The following is a 17,147-nucleotide window of genomic DNA, read 5'->3' as shown; positions in this document are numbered from 1 at the left end:
ATTTTTGGAAGAGGCTGTCAAAATCCTGTTTAGGAATTGCTCAGAGGAGACTTTCAGAAATAAAAACAGGCCATTGTGTTCCTAACCCTAGCTAAATAGTAACTTTTTTGAGTGGGTGATCATTTACAGTATGTGTACATTATGTAACTACAGGAACATAATTGAATTTGGATGGGAGGAACCCAATAGAAAAAACCTGCTAAACTGTGGACGGTAACTTGAGGTTTGTTCCTTATTCCCACGCAGAACAAAGATAATACCAGAAAAACAGCTGCAGAGAAACTGAAAGATTTCTGCTGGCACAGCTGAGCATTTCATTAAGATGTTGCCCAGAGAAGCCGTGAATGCCCATCCCTGGGAGTGTTCAAGGCCATGTTGAGATGGGATTTGGAGCAACCTAATTTAGTAGAAGATGTCTCTGCCCATGGCAGGTGGGTTGCTACTAGAAGATCTTTCAGGTCCCTTCCAACCCAAACCATGCCACGATTCTCAGTTCATGATTTCCAACCCAAACCATGCCACGATTCTCAGTTCATGATTTCCAACCCAAACCATGCCACGATTCTCAGTTCATGATTTCCAACCCAAACCATGCCACGATTCTCAGTTCATGATTTCCAACCCAAACCATGCCACGATTCTCAGTTCATGATTTCCAACCCAAACCATGCCACGATTCTCAGTTCATGATTTCCAACCCAAACCATGCCACGATTCTCAGTTCATGATTTCCAACCCAAACCATGCCACGATTCTCAGTTCATGATTTCCAACCCAAACCATGCCACGATTCTCAGTTCATGATTTCCAACCCAAACCATGCCACGATTCTCAGTTCATGATTTCCAACCCAAACCATGCCACGATTCTCAGTTCATGATTTCCAACCCAAACCATGCCACGATTCTCAGTTCATGATTTCCAACCCAAACCATGCCACGATTCTCAGTTCATGATTTCCAACCCAAACCATGCCATGATTCTCTGTTCATGATTTCCAACCCAAACCATGCCACGATTCTCCGTTTATGGAAGCGCTGTTGATCGGGTTACCTGAGGGGGTGGGCGACGGCACGTGGGTGACATAGGGGTGGTGCTGGAATTTGGGCGGGTTGTCGTTCACGTCGGCCACGGACACCAGCACGCTGGCAGAGCTGGAGAGAGCCCTAGGGAAGCCCCCGTCGCTGGCCACCACCACCAGGGTGTAGTTCTCCCTCGCCTCCCGGTCGAGGAGGGCGCTGGTGATGATCTGTCCCGTAGAAGGGTTGATGGTGAATTGGGAATTGCCGCCCCTAAGCCTGTAGCTGTTGGAGAGGAAAACCAAGGAAGAAAAACTGGATTAGTGTTTCAAAAGGCAGCCTGCTGCCTTAAGATAATAACTATTTTCTATACTCTTCAGACCACCATGATGATGGGTATCAATACAGACTGTCACATTTTCATCTGACTCTATGTCTTCACTGTTTGACTTTTTCAAATTTCAAGGCCTGTCATAAGTGACATTTCTGGGGATTTCCAAGCATAGCTGTTTAACACAGATTTCCAATACGTGAGCTGACTGAGCCTTTAGATATTTGAAGATACCACTGGACATACTCTCAAAACTGCCTACTGTAGGCATCCTCTAGCGCTGATTTCCCTGGGCTAAAGCATTAACTGTTACTCCAAAAGGCTGATACACCTCTTAACTGAATATAGTTAGAAAAAGTACCTGCAGAATATAGTTAGAAAATGTACTGTTTTTTGAGATATAATGATGACAGCTTTACAAAATAAAACGAACATTTAATATCCATATTGTTTCCTGATACTTAGTTTTGCTATTCAAGATTTCAATGTGAATTTATAGCAATTCATAGCAAATTAGTAACCACAGAGCTCTGTTAACAGAGAGTAATTGGGACCAGAGTTTAACCCTCAAACTGGTGGGTGTGTTTGTCTGTGCACACATCCCCATGTGATCTGATAAGAATTGACTGTGTGCTCACTACACGCACGTTGTAGGGGCTACCTCTGGCTTCCTACCACACTGAGTTTGTCCCCTCTCTTGAAATGCTTATCCAGCTTGTGTTCATACAGCACGAATCTCAAGGATGTATTTTTTAAGGTACTTGGTTAATATTACCTTTTTTAATAATTCAGATAATGGATTTTTGAGAAAAGAATGGAAACAAAAACTGGCTCAAATGAACAATTCTCATATTCAATATCATAACCCAACACAGCTGTGATTAGCATTGCTCCTCTGCTACAGCACAGCAGCAGCTCTTCTGAGGTATGATTCTATGAAAGGCTCAGAATAAAGTGGCTTTAATGAAAGAGATTAATATTCCAATCTTCACCTCTTTAAGACCAGAACAGGTTATGACAGCAGTAATAACACAGCCCAGAAGCTGCACTGAGCGGGTTGAGAGCCAGCCTGTGTAATAAGCTGTGGCAACTTCTCCTGCTCAGTCATTAATCTCTGCACAACGCCACGAGCATGCTTTAATTGCTTAATTATGATATAATGTGATTGCCATATGCAATTGTTCTCCAGCCATAGCAATGTGCACCTAGAATAGAAAGAATGTGCACAAAGCCTAAAGCACCACTTAGATCTCCCTAAAAAGCAGCACATTTCATCTGTGATTTGCAGTAGTTTAACCCTGAGTGGGGTATTGCAGAGACAGAAACTTTCTCTTCTGTGTTTCCACATGTTAGCACTGGAAAGATACAATGATTTTTAAATTTTTAAAAAGAAATAATAAAGACATATTACATTTGTCATAAGATATTGTGAATTGTACCTGCATGCAAACCAACTGGACAGTGTACATGTGTCTCAACAAATTGCAAAACATCCAAATTCAACCCAAAAAAAACCTAAGTAAAACCAAAAACCCTTTGAAACTCTAATGGTGGCAAGTGGCGTAAAAGGAATTTGATCCAAACACTTAAAATGTGGCCTTTTGACGCCCATGTACTGTCTTTAACAGGACTGCTCAAGTGTGCACTGCCATTTAAAACCCTGCCACCCTCCTTTAATGACTTGACAGGTTATCACCAGAACCAGGAGAACAAGAGTTGGCATGTATGGACAGGTGACAGTTCTGCAGAAGTTCACACACTTCCTTTAAAACACAGCACATTTTTTGACTTTGCATGAAAATGTTAGCCAAGGATTTTAAATATCCATATTGGAAACCAAAGGTTTACTTTTGAACAGACTCTAACAAGACAGAAAAAAAAGGAGTTCTGAGCGCTCAGCACCTCTGACATGACAACCATACATGTTCTGATCCTTCTGGCTTTCACCAGTTTTGCAATACCAGCCATACTTTAAGATCTGCTTTAAATGCTGAATCTGGACAAACCCTGTCCAAGAAAAACAAAGCCTGTTCCTGAGCCTAAAGAGTGTAAAACAAAACCTGAAAACAATGTTTTAATAGCTACTTATGAAGGGAAAAAAATATTTTTATCAACTAATTCTGTGATGCAGTACTGAGTGAATGACAAAGACTAATGGCAGAGATATTAAAGCAATTTAACCACACTAAAGAAATCCAAGAGCAGACTGATAATTTTTGATTACGGGGCGCAATCATTATAGTCATTCATGCTCTGCATGGAATTCTTTTTTTTTATAAAGGAGCTTGCCAGAAATAGTTTCTTAGACTATGAGTGAACAGAATTAAAAGCTTGATTGTTTCACAATTTAATAAATGGCAATTTTGGATGATTTTCAAATATCTAAACATGTCTAGATGTCAAGCTTCTATTTCTGGCTTGTAGCTAGTTGGAAAGAAAATATTTCAGTATTTTGTAGACAGTGTTTTGCCATAACATAGTTCTGTTTTATTTTACTTCCTTTAAAAAAAAATGACACAGTGGTATTCTTATACTCATTGAAGAAGGAACTGAGGTGAACTAACAAAGGTAAATAAGGAAGCTACTTTTATATCCTGCTTTGTGAGTTTGGAAACAGTTTGCAGCCACAATAGTTAAGTGTGGGAAGATTAAGAACTAATACAAACTTGCTTTACATTCCCTTGGCAATGTATCTGTCCTCAGTGGATAATCTTCAGCTTGTCACTGCCTCTCAGCATCTTCATTACTCTTGTCTGTGGAACTGGGAATGGCCAGTGTGCAGCCCAGTGCCCAGTTAAGTTCCATCAACTGAGCCCTGTGCAGAACTGCCAAATTCCAACCTTTAACTGGTTTTCTGAATGGCATAAGCTTTATGATTCACCTTGGGTAATTTTCATGTTAAGACAACAACTGACCAAAGCTTTACTCAAGGAGCACATTTGCTTTCAGTGAAAATTGCTCACTACATGAAAAGGTGTGAATGCAGCAGCAAGGCAGGCAGTGAGTGCAGGTGTAAATTGAACTAGCTTGCTTTTCACTCAGTAAAAAAATTAAGTAACTCCACAACTCTACTCATCCTCAATATAACTCTAAAAAGTCTATAAACAACAAAAAGACTGATTTGCCCAAGTAATTTAGTTACACACATAAAACTGTTCTATTTTTTGTCTTACAGCTTTAGGGCACACTGGTGATGGACACTGGGGAAAAAGGAATCTTCAGGCAAGATATGAGGCAGTATTACATGGAGCAACAGTAATCGACCCACCTAATAACAGCATTTGTAGAAGCATCAGCATCCGAGGAGTTCACGAGCAAAATGTCTGTCCCCGTGGGAGCATCCTCCGGAACAGTGGCAAAATACATGTTAAAGGCAAACGTGGGGACGTTGTCATTGACATCATCCACTGTGACAGCAATGGTTCCAGTGCCAGTGAGGGCAGGAGATCCTGGGGAAAGGGGGGATACAAAGTGCTAGAGGTTACAAACACCAGCAGGCTAATCGGAGCTCTGCCAGCTCCGATTTGGAGCCGAGCGCTTGAGCATGTCACAGTTCACAGAGCAAGGAAGCCAGCTCAACACAGAGGACAGGGTCAGGTTTGTTTCAAAGTCATCTTGACATAAAGTACAAGTTGTGAAAGACAAAAAAAAAAAAAAACAGTTATTATTTTTCTTGCTCCATCTAATTCCAGAAATATTTTGTAATACAAGCTCAGTGGAAAAAGATGGTCTTGGAACTGCTCAGAAAGCCTTCCTGTAACAATTAGGACCAATTTGAAGATGTGGTTGACTTTCCTGTTTCTCTGCAAGGAGACCTTCAAAGGTGGCACGCTGACAGACGTGAAGACTCCAGCCCTCAATTTATTCACCCGCAGAACAAATAGAGTGGAAACAGTGGCAAAACCCAGCTTCCCGCGTGGCTCTTCCACTGCCGGTCGCACCCCTGACCTGGGGAGACCTTCTGGGAGCGGGTGAGAAGGTTGCAGTGAGTCTCCAGCCCTGTTCAGACTCATTCTCTCCATAGAAGCAACCATCTATAGCAGCAAATAATGCTCGCTCCAATGGAATACTGGCTTACGGGAAATCAGACTGAACTTATTTAACCCAGGGCTTTCATCCTCCTTGTTATTCTAAACTTAACTCTGATGAGCAGCAAGGAGCATGAAATAGCATGTTTATTCATGTGCAATCTCTCAGTATTTGTCCTCTTCAGCTTTTCCTTTGTCAAATCCAAAAAAAGACAATGAAGACTTTTACAAGTTCATGTTAGTTTTGTGAGTCCATTCATTACACTTATTTTCAGCCAAGAATCAGCAAGACATCTTCTGCTAACCAAATTCTTCCCCTGGAGAAAAGGGATCATTCCTTTCTTTGAATACATAGAAAGGAGAAGGAAAAAGTGATAGCAGAGCAAGAAACACTTAAGTTATGGCCACTTTTACTCAAAAGACAGATGATGACCATGCCTGTTTTACCCAAGACTGCATCTCTTTCCCCTTCCAACTCAGATCCGCCAATTCAGCATTTGCTGGACTGGGATAAAGCGAGGATAATGAAATGCTTTGGGCTAAGATTGGTGGAGTCCTTGCCATGAGGCAGGCATATTGCACAGAGCTGTCACTCGATGGAACGCAGGCCACCCTGTGTGACCGCCCCAGTCCTTCCAGCCCGGCAGATGATTGGGTCACTGCTATCCAAGGTTACTGCTGGAGCTCAACCTCGGGGCTGGGAAGGAGGCAGGCTCTGCTCTTGGGTCCCATCTGCCCCTGGCAAGGGCTCCAAACACAAAGTTCTTATATAAAAGGAGAAATGACAACCCGTTTTCCCACATGTTAACCCTTGAAGAAGCTGGGAGCAGCCTCAGCACGGGAAGGAGGATTTTTCACCACAAAATCCCTTGGAGCAACGTGGTTTAATGCCCAAATGGGCTGAATGACAGAGCTTCCAATTGAAAGGCGTTATAAATCTCTCAAGGCTGGGCTTGGAGGCTGCTGATCAGAGGGAAAGGATCACAACGCCGGGGGAAGAACGTGCAAGCCAAGGAGTATAGATTTCACATCACACAATAGAGTCCTTTCTCTGCTCTGCTCTGAGGTAATTCACTCTGCCAATTAATACGCTTTCAGCCAGGAAGATTACATTAAGGCAATAAGTCTGACTCATTTTTTAGCCTTTTTTTTTTTAACTCATGATTTTGTCATTTAGCCAAACACATATAGATAGAAAAGCCTGCAAAAGTGCTCTTGATTGCTGAAATATTGCCTGTGAAGTGTTTATTATTACTGCATTAAACGAAAGAGAGTCCTCAGCGGCGTTTGCTGCGTGTGTCATCAAGGCCTGGCTTTCCAAACGCATTTTATTGACATTCATCTCGCAGCTAATGAAATGAAAGGTTGAAAGTTGTAAAGTTTCGCAGCTGATTAAACAATTTATATATAATTCAGAAATTAATCTTGGGTAAGTCACATTCAAAGAGCATCGGTAATGCAATTCAGCCTGGAAAAGAAAGCTAATCTCACAGCTAAAACCTGAAACTCGCCGTTTCAAATGTATTTGCTAAGACAAAGCCAAGGCCAGAAAATTCACACCGTGGGTTTTGTCACAAAAATGAACAGAGGTGGCAGTGCCTTTAGATCCCAGCCCTTGCTTCAATGGAAAATCCCTTTTTCTCCAATTCCCCTTCCTCCCTGGAAGTGTCTACAAGGCAGCATGCAGCGCAGTGTGGGCTCATTTGTCTCAGCCACAGGGAAAGGACTTTACCAGCCAAGGCTGAGCAGCACACCAACAAAATTAGCTGGGGCAACATAAGTAACCCAGACCTCATCAACGTTAGCTTGTGGCTGCAGAGTGCTCACAGAGACGTCCCCGAAGTCCCATTTTAATTCAGCTGTTTGTAACATCCCAAGTCACTGCTCCTCGGTTCTAAACCCCAAACCTTTCTCATCTTACTTGGATGGAAAATCTCACGTATTTACATTGGTTTCCTGTCTGTGTAGTTACCCAGATACGGGGGTTTTTTTTCTCTAAGTAAAATATCACGTCCACAAATTTACTCCTTTATTCTATTACAGCGAAAGACAAAGTTGCAATTTCACAGAGAGTCCTCAAAGCTTTTACTCAGTCAAAATTAAATGACTAGCTCACATTTCTGCAGTTACTGAGAAATATAAGAAGAGGAAATTACAAATGAAGTAATTTCATATGGAAAAGAAATAGCTCACGGCCAAATTCTACCGTCCTCAGTGAACTTCCAGTGAAAGCTGTGCTTGCATAAGGACCACAGAATTTGGCCCTTGGTAATAAGCAGGTTTCATAAAAAGTACATGTCATATTTGTGGTGAGAGAAGTAGTTTCCACGGTCAGGCTGAGTTCCCAGATTTCTTAGTTTTGCTTCAATAGCAAATCTTCCCCAAGTCAGTTAATTCTTATTATGGCAGAGCATCACCCCATTTTAATATTTTGCATAAATAACTGCAGTAAATTTAGTGTAACTTCTGCAATATTAGCCAAACACACAAGATGACCCCAAACCATTCTTAATAAACCAGACATGTTACAACGTATCTAAAATTGCTGTACACAGCCACACAAGCCTCTGAGTACTTTTAAAAACAGCCCCAAGGGCTAAAGCCACAAAGAAACATACACTTTTCCCTTAGTGAATTTGCATTAAAAAATTCTATGATTGTTCACGATAGTCTGAACTATTTTTCAGCAGAAGCAGCAAGTATTTCTTTGTCAGACACTCCTCATTTAGAGCATTTCTCTAGTGTCATACAACTAGCAGGTTTCTTTTCCAAATCCCAGAATACTATGTCTCACAGAGTCTTAGAATATCCAAGTGGGAAAAAAAGTTTTCTAGAAGGATGGAGGAGTGAAGGAACCAAATGATGAATAAGGAAAGAACATAAATTCAACTATATTATCTAAATGGAAGAGATTGACTTGTCTGTTCCCATTCAGTGAGTATCACATCTTTAAAATTTATAAGATGGTGCCATTCATATATTATTGTCATTATAACTGTGAACTTCCCATCTCTGTGTGCTGAGGTCTGTTTCTGTGAACTGCACAGTTTATTTCCTAGGTGGCAGCTGTACATATACACTAAGCAGACAGTCCCACAAATGTCCACACACGTCATTGCTGAAATAGAGATTAACCTGGGATAGTGTCAAAATAGCAACGCTGAGTTCAGGGGGAAAATTGCTTCCCACGGACGTTCTTCCAAAAATTTCAGCTTTTTTGCTTACATCTGCAAGTAAACATGTGTCTGGGGATGAAGAGAAGGAGCAGACCTTGGGAGCCTGTGGTGGAGGATGACTTACAGAGAGAGGTTATGAGAGGCCACCTTGGGCTGGGCCAGCACTGGGCTGTGGCTCCTCTCTCTGCATGGGACACTGGGGGAAGTGACATGAAGAAAAAGCCATGGGAATGTGGGTCAGGCAGGCAGCAGGATGGGACAGGATGTCTCTTGTCCCAGCAAGATGGGACTGCTGGAGAGCTACGAGCAGGTTTCCTGCTCCATTCACCCATACTTGCTTGAGGCTGATCACCACAAGAAATATGATGATATTTGTAATTTTTTTACTTAAAGAAGTTGTAACAAGCGCTCTCAATTTTTTCCTCTCCCTGTCCAGGAGAGGTGAGATGAAAAATATTGGCTCTGTGCAGTAATTCAAACAGACGAAAGGAAACAATGCAGGAAGGTGAGAATGCAGTGGGGAGAAATACCACTTAACCTGACAAACTCTGCTTTTCAGATGCTGGATAACCAGCAAAGAGAGGTCAATACACCTTTCTGGATTAACTCAATATAAACCACTCATTGCCCTCACCTAAATATTGTACTTGCGGGGTGCCCTTGTGGCAGGAAGGAATTGCTGAATCTGACTCCATGTTCTCAGAAGGCTAATTGATTATTTTATGATACTATATTATATTAAAGAATACTAAACTGAACTTTACTAAAGAATACAGAAAGGATACTTACTGAAGGTTAAAAAGATAATAATGGAAACTCATGACTCTCTCTCCAGAGCCCTGACACAGCTTGGCCCCAATTGGCCAATGAGTCAAAATAATTCACAGCAGAAACCAATGAAACAATCACCTGTTGGATAAACAATCTCCAACCACATTCCAAAGCAGCAAAACACAGGAGAAGCACATGAGATAATATTGATTTATTTTTTTCTCTGAGGATTCTCAGCTGCCCAGGAGAGAAATCCTGGGCAAATGGATTTTTCCAGAAAATATGACTGAAACACCTAAAGACTGCTTTCACTTTTGCCTTGGTCCATCCATGCAGCCTTGGAAGAAGGGAGCACCACGTGCTTGTCCCTTGTTCTGGGGAATGGGGAAGGTGAGCTGTTTGGGATCCCTGAAATCCCCCAACACGTGGCAGCATCTATTCTGGTACATGTTCAGCTCTCCACAGCACATCTGGGTGACTGGGGAATGATCAGAGCACTTAGCGCACTGGAACAGCAAGAAAAAGCCATGAAAGGAAACTTGCAAAGCCATTTAGGTTCTTCAGGAAAGCTCAGGAAAAGATGATGCTATTGGAAATTATCTCGGCTGCATGGTGCTGTTTGGCTCACAGCAAAAATTAGAAATAGGAGAATGTGTCCAGCACACCATCCACATATTGTTTGAAGCCTTAATGGTTTCTAGGTCCTGTCTGCACCATGCTTAGCACAGCAGATAGTAAAACCATCATTCCTTTCAGAAACCAGGAACTCCAAAGTTTTTGCCAGCATTAAAATATCAAAATCACGTGCTAGAAAACTAACAATAAACTTAAGCAAAAACCCCACAGACACATTTCAATAAAATGAAAAAAAAAAAATTAAAATTAAATAAAATGAATCTAAATGACTAATCAAGACTCATCCTGCAAGCAGTTTACTATGTTTTGTGGTAAATTAAACACATCATTATCCTGAAAATTGGAAAGCGATTTAACAGAAATGGAATTTTTGCCTCAGTGAAATGTGTTGCTTTGCAACAAAGTGGATTTCACTTCTCCAGTCAAACACCCAGTGAATGAGCCCCAGGACTAGGAGTTGTATGTGTTATCACAGAGAATTAACTTTTTCACTCAAGTAAACAAGGCCTTTCTCACAATAAAGTGGCCAATCTTTCTAAATGCATTTAAATGCAGACGGAGTGTGCTGAGCCTCACTCGGCTGGTGAGTTTTAAAATAAACACAGAGCTACATTCAGTGAAAATGCAACTAGCCTGCATTACACTTTACATTTCTAGTGCACACGAGGCTTAATTTGGAACATGGATGACTTTAACTAATTTTCCAAGAACACAGAAGAAAATGCGTCTGTGAAATGAGGAAAAAGTAGTCCTTTCTACAAGATTGCACCACAAATATTTGTCCTGGCTGGGTATGTTGACTGTGCTTTGTTTTCTTCTTACTCAATTTTTCACCACAGGCTATCATGCTAAGTCTTAAAAAAACCTGGTGAACCTAGATTATTTTGAGACAGAAGCTGAAATAAGTGGCCAATAAAAGATATTAAAAAGTTAGAAGCCATCCATATTCTCAATCAGTTCAGTGGCTGACTGAATGAGACATGCAGCAAACTGAGATTTTCAAAATTTCTGAGTGTGTCAAATTTGAGTTTATCTCATAGTTAGGTACAAAGCAGTAGCTGATCCCAAAGCTGATTTAACAGAACTTGAACTTCAAAAACCAAGGGACTGGATTGATAGCTGGGACAGATCTTTACTTTTGCAAGGATTATCTAACAAGAAAAAAAACAAACCCAGGGACTTTCTGTACTACATCAGGTGTTAGAAAAGAGAGTATCAACCCCCATCTAGCAGCCTAAATAAGCTGGGGGCAAATAGAACTAAATCTGAGAACATAAAAAGTGAAAACAAAATAATAAATTATTCACTAGACCAAAGACCAACCTTGTTCAAGCAACAGCACATCCAGCCACACTCAGGCTGGTGCATGTGCATGAACACAGAAACTCACACCTGCTCTGAGAGTGCAAAAGAAAACCCTGTCCCAAAACAGTGATACACAATGGGATCTCTCACCTGGTTTTATCCACACGGGTTTTAAATTTGAATACCAAAACTCCTGACTGACTGCTTCCAGCAGATTCATTAAGCTTCGGAGCTTCAGGACAGGGGCAACATCACATTGCAAGAAATGTAACATGCTGTTGAAAGAACAGGAGTTGCAGGCACACAGAGAGGCAATTTTAAGGCCTCTGGTGTATATACACATTTCCCTATCCCTGTTTTCTTCCTCTGATCAGAAGCAGTTTCCTGCAGCTGTTAACCAAGAGAGGTAAGAAAAAAAAAAAGCTGGAGCACTTTTACAGACCTACAGGAACAAAGACACAGACTGAGAACAAAACCCATGCAATAAAGAAAAGGTATAATATACTAGCACAGAAAAAGTATAATGTATATTTAGCACACCTTCAAGATGTTCAACAACCTCACACGTACATACTGCACGTTTCTTAGCCAGAAATGCATTTATTTCCAGAGCAAGAAGTTGCCTTCTACCAAATGTTTTAAAACAAGAACAATTAAGGAAAATGCTGAACTTAATGTTCATAAAAATAGTGGCACATGACAGATTGTAAGGAAGCGAGGAAGAAATTGTTCCCTGTAAAGGTGGCAGAGCCTTGGCGCTGTTTGCCCAGAGAAGCTGTGGCTGCCCCATCCCTGGAAGTGTCCCAGGCCAGCTTGGAGTGACCTGGTCCAATGGAAGGTGCCCCTGACTGTGGCAGCAGGTTGGAATTCGATGAGATTTAAGGTCCCTTCCATCCCAAATCATTGTATGATCTCCCTGTGCCTGCAGAAAGCAGGAGGTGCTGGAGGAGCTGGCATGGCCATGGGCCCCACCCAAGTCCTCTGGTGGCAGAAGTGAGATTGAAAGAAAGTGGAACAGCAAACTCAGGAGAAAGGCAGAGCCGCTAAAAAAATTATTTCCTTAAAACCATCAAATTACTCCTCTCTGTTACAAGTTATTGCTCTAAACAGAAAAAACAGAGAAGCTGACTCCTGTAGGGACTGCTGACTAAGGCAACTTTTGACAGCTTGTGACTCCTGAATATCCCACAGTGAAATTCCTGTAATGCACAATTCTGAATTATGCTTTAAAAACACCCTGTATAAATAGAGAAGATTAACCAGCAGGCTAAGTGTTCAGGCCATATGTGCATGTTTTACTTGTTTTAGCCTTGCAATTAAGGCTTCCTGAAATTGTAGCTTTGTATTTGAAGATTGAGCTAGCAGACTTACAATTTATAAGGTGTAATGTTTAATTTAAAAAACTGTTTAAGATCACCAAGGCTGGAAAAATCTTAGTATTTCTCAAAGGCTGATAAACTGCTTAACAACTACTCTAAGTACTCTTCTGCAAAACAGATTACATTCAGAGATCTCATTAGCAGCTATGAAACAGAATTTCACAGACAAGTGATGTAAGCAGAAGAACAATTGAAAATTAAGTTTAATGTAAAGTTCCAAACTAATCAGACCAAGATGGATGAATGAAGAGGTAAGGGAGGAAGTGTAATGGCTTGGAAGCTGAAAAACAGACAATTCCTTCTAACTTGAAAATTTTAAAATATTAAGCATTACCTTCTAGCTTGTTTTCCAGTTTAAATAAATGAACCTGGATTTTCTTTTTTGAAGAGATATATCTGGTTTTTTTCTCTGAAACTAGTTCGAGTTAGCTTGAAAATGAAGTGCTGTGCATTATTTTAATCTGAGTGAAAATCTTTCATTATTTTCACAGATATGCCAGCCTGAAAATAAATTTCTCCTGCACCCCACCCCAGAGGAACTTCTATACTTGGATTTAGCCCAGAGGCTCTTGCTGGACTATGTAGAAAGCAGTGATCTAATAATGAAGTTTCATGTCCAAAAAGAGGACTAAATGCCTCAAATGCCATTCAGGGGCTGCATTGTGCATCCCGTGGGGTGGTTCTCTGAGGGGATGGGCTAAAGCCCTCATCTCCTTTGGGGAGGAAACACGTCACATCCCACAGACTCTGACAGGCTCTCTTCCCTGACAATAACTCCTCAGGGAATCTTGGACTGACTCTGCCACAAACGCTCTTTCCTAAGTAGCTTTTGGAGCTTTTGTCTTCCAGGGAAAAATGTCAAAGTGCTAGCAGTTTCTAGGCTCTGTGATGGGGCAAGACCCTGCTATTACGTTGCCACAACCACAAAATGCCACTCTCAATTCTCTTGTCTCCTGATTTTAGAGGATGATAAGACAATATGAACACTATGAACGCATTGATGAGTGTCACCATCTCAGTTGTCCCAAGGTGCCATTTAGAAATAAATTTAAAAATCAGGCAGAACTACTGCACCAACAGTTTTCGTACCAGTATTAAAAGAACAAAAATAATAAAGGCAGTGAAACAGAAAACCACTAGAAGCAGGCTAGATCAGACAGCATTGACACAAGGAAGAGCTTCCATGAGCACAAGGAAATAAACGGAGCTGGGACAGAACCCAAAATGCATTTTGAAACAGTTGTGCCATAAAACAAGACCACAGAAGAGAGCAATCCTTCTGTAAACTGTGAAGCACCAAGGTGAGCAGACATCAGATTCATTTAGCTCACCACAACTTCAGCAATGGGTGTTTTTAGACATTGCACAAAAACCTGGCAAACAGGACATCTCTAGCAGAAATAAGCAAGTTGCTTGGGTTTTTTTTTTTTTTTGACAGCACCAGAATTTTAAAATAGCTAAATTTGTTCTAAAAATAATATTTGTTATTTTCAGGCAACATCTTTTCACACTGCAGGTTCTATGTTAGGTAGAAATACAGTGTCTGCTAAGGAAACAGGATGAGTACAAATGTCTTATGTCTAGCCACTTAAATCTCACACAATGTTGAGTCTTAAGACTTTCTAAACATTACTAGAAAATACAGCTGTCCTTTTGCTGTTGGGAAATATCTTGAAATGTGTTAAAAAAACAACACAACTGCACTGTCATCTTCCATTTGATTTTAGGATTGAAGGGAACCAAAAGCCTAGCTCAGAAGAGAATTCCTGAGAAGGATATAACCTCTCTACTTGGTTGCCCTCCTACATTCCTGAAGGAAAGAATGTATAAGTCAGGGACCAACATTTCCTAAAGAAAAAACATATGGTTGTTTTTCATCCAGGCCAGGGATGTATACAAAGAACAGCTAACTAAATATAATAACCATTCACTGATTCATTTCTTTCAGGACTATTTATCTAAATCAGTAAACAGGTTATTTAAGAAAATAAAATTAAACCCCCCCAAAACACAGGAACACAGCTTCTAATTAGAAACATCACGATTTGATTTTGGTTTTATTGTGGCCATGTGCCATTCTGACCAACCTAATCAAGAGATGGTGGCTGCAGTTTATTTAAACAGTAGTCCTGGGCAGTGAGCAGGTTTCCAGATGTGCTACTCCACATCCCTGCAATCAATAAATAAAAGGAGGACTGTTGGAATGCTAACATTTGCCCAGAAAATTGCTCAAAGAGTTAAAGACACGGATGATAAAAGCAGCTGCACCAGTTCTTGTCATGCTGCCAGAGTTGAATGTTTACCTAGTGCCGCATCCCCACCAGATGGGGTGGAAAAAAAAAGCAGAAAATCTCTTTTCCCAACCATTTTGCCATGAAGAAGGTACAGCAAAGCAGAAAAGATTTATGTGGTAGAAGCAGACCCGTGAAGACACATTCAAATAGTTGTGTGTAGGTTTCTTGGCATTTATGTTAGCAGACATTCTGGGGCAGCATCTGCAATCTAAACACTATCCTGTTACTCCACAGTCCATCACTTTGCCTGTCGCTGTATTTATAATTCACACACCCAGGTCCTACAGCCTGCACTGCAAGAGGGTCTCTAAATTGGGATGGCTGAGCTTTGGGGTTCAATTGTGCTTTATTTCTCGAGCAAAGCCGCAGGTGTACAGCTCTGGAAGATGCTGAATGTTCCCAGTGATGGATGCTCTGCATGTCCTCATAAATCCCCCCTGCCTAGAGCGGCGGCCGAGTCTCCAAGGCCCAGACACAGTGGAAGTGCAGAAGCAAGGGAAGAGTGATGATAAACCAAGGTAGGAATCAAAACCCTTTGTGCAGCCTGCCTTGTGGAAACTGGGCACGAGGCAGGCTGCATGGACACAAATCACTGAGCTGAGTGCCAGAAGCCGTTTTGTCCGTCCTTTCCCTCCCCCAGCAGGCAGGGAAGACTCTCCACCGACCCGCGATCCACCCTGAGGACTGAGCAGAGGATTAGCAGCCAAGGCCAAGGAATAGCTGGGCTAGAGCCAGAACAATGCATCGATCATGACCGACATCCCTGGGCCTGAGGGGAGCCCTTGCTTGGGAAAGCACTTCTTCAACAACTGCCTGGATTTCCATTGCTGGGGCTCGTGGTCCCACGGCGGTTTCCCACCTGACCTGTCCCCAGTGCTTATGAGCAGCTCAGCTCTTCATAACTCACAGGTTTTCTCACGTGCCCAGGGCAAAGATCTGCTCTGGGAGAGCACTCCTGTGTGCAGTGAAAGAGCACAGAGATCCCTGAGGGCACAGGCACTGTATCTATGCAGCCCCACTGGCTCCACACTTTACCATGTCATAATCCTTCCCTTGCTGTTATACTCGGTGTACCTGCTGCCAAAACATGCTGTAAATCTACAGAGGTGCACTGGAAGGACACCTCGAGATAAAAATAATGAAAAATTACAAGTCATCCTTCTTCCAGCAACTTCCCTTACACGGGCTAAGGTAACACAGCAAGAATCCACAGTCACAATTTGATGAAGTGAAAATAAACACAAGAAAAGCAAGAAATCCTTGATTATGGATAAGAAGACCAGGAAGACAGCCAAAACTAAGTTGGGAATCCATTAGTTCTTATGTCTAAGAGTGCTTCTAAGTATGTAGTGTGTCTGCTTCCTGGAAAGAACAGGAAGAATTGGCATAGACTTCTTTAGGAGCAGGATATCATCTCTGAATGTTTTAAACCAGTCAGTGCAGCCTATAAAAAATTGAGATGCAGACCCTAAGAAAAATGGGATGAGGGCTGGAGAGACAGTATTTTGCTCTTGATGGACTTTTCCCGAGTTAACTGCATCTGGATGTGTACCATGATTTTTATCTGTAAAAAAACCCCAAATCTTAAATCAGATGCTCCATATATGGCAAGACTGTTCTTTGGGCTGCTAAAGACTACTTGAAAGACTGTTGCAGCTAATAGAAGCCAACATCAAAGTGCAAAGGATAATACCTTTTCCTTGATTCCTTTTCAAATATAATATGGATGTGGACAATTTCAGACAAATCTGCTTTTTTCAACGCTTTGTGAGGCACAGCTTCCTTACCTGTTCTGCATGAGTATTTCTGGATGAATGGTCTGTAGGCAAAATCCTTCCTACTAAGAACTATCAAACAAACACAAACTAAGAGACTCATGGTTATGTTAGGCAAAGAGCTGGACATGCCTGTGAGAGTTTCTTGTATAAACATTTAGCAGCTGCTCAAGAACATAAATACTCCAAACGCTTTTATTATCCATTTCAAGACTGTGTCATTCCACCCTTTTTGCTAGTGCGGCAGGAAATACATCATTTAATGAAACAAGCACTGACTAGCAGCAGCCAGTGTGGTACCACCTGGATATCTACTATGCCTATGGTTCCTATCCCATTTGCATGAAATCAAGTTAAGTTTTGCCACTGATTTCTACTGAAGACTTCCACTTTCCCATGATTTAGATAAAACATGACTAGCATAGTTTTCAAT

The 17,147-nt window shown here is 41.4% G+C and overlaps 1 protein-coding gene across 1 annotated transcript in view; it reads right to left on the bottom strand.

The window, feature by feature from the left end:
* FAT4 (FAT atypical cadherin 4) overlaps nt 1-17,147 on the bottom strand; it is a 124,772-nt gene that overhangs the window by 31,646 nt on the left and 75,979 nt on the right. Inside the window, exons 7-8 of the mRNA XM_064416442.1 lie at nt 4,619-4,799; nt 1,054-1,304 (exon numbers count right to left, since the gene is read on the bottom strand). Coding sequence (XP_064272512.1) covers nt 1,054-1,304; nt 4,619-4,799 — 432 coding nt within the window. The remainder of the gene's footprint in view (nt 1-1,053; nt 1,305-4,618; nt 4,800-17,147) is intronic.

Source organism: Passer domesticus, chromosome 4 (genome assembly GCF_036417665.1).
Source record: "Passer domesticus isolate bPasDom1 chromosome 4, bPasDom1.hap1, whole genome shotgun sequence".
Taxonomy (NCBI): domain Eukaryota; kingdom Metazoa; phylum Chordata; class Aves; order Passeriformes; family Passeridae; genus Passer; species Passer domesticus.
The sequence above is the reverse complement of the archived record's forward strand: the minus strand, read 5'-3'. Positions and strand labels throughout refer to the sequence as shown.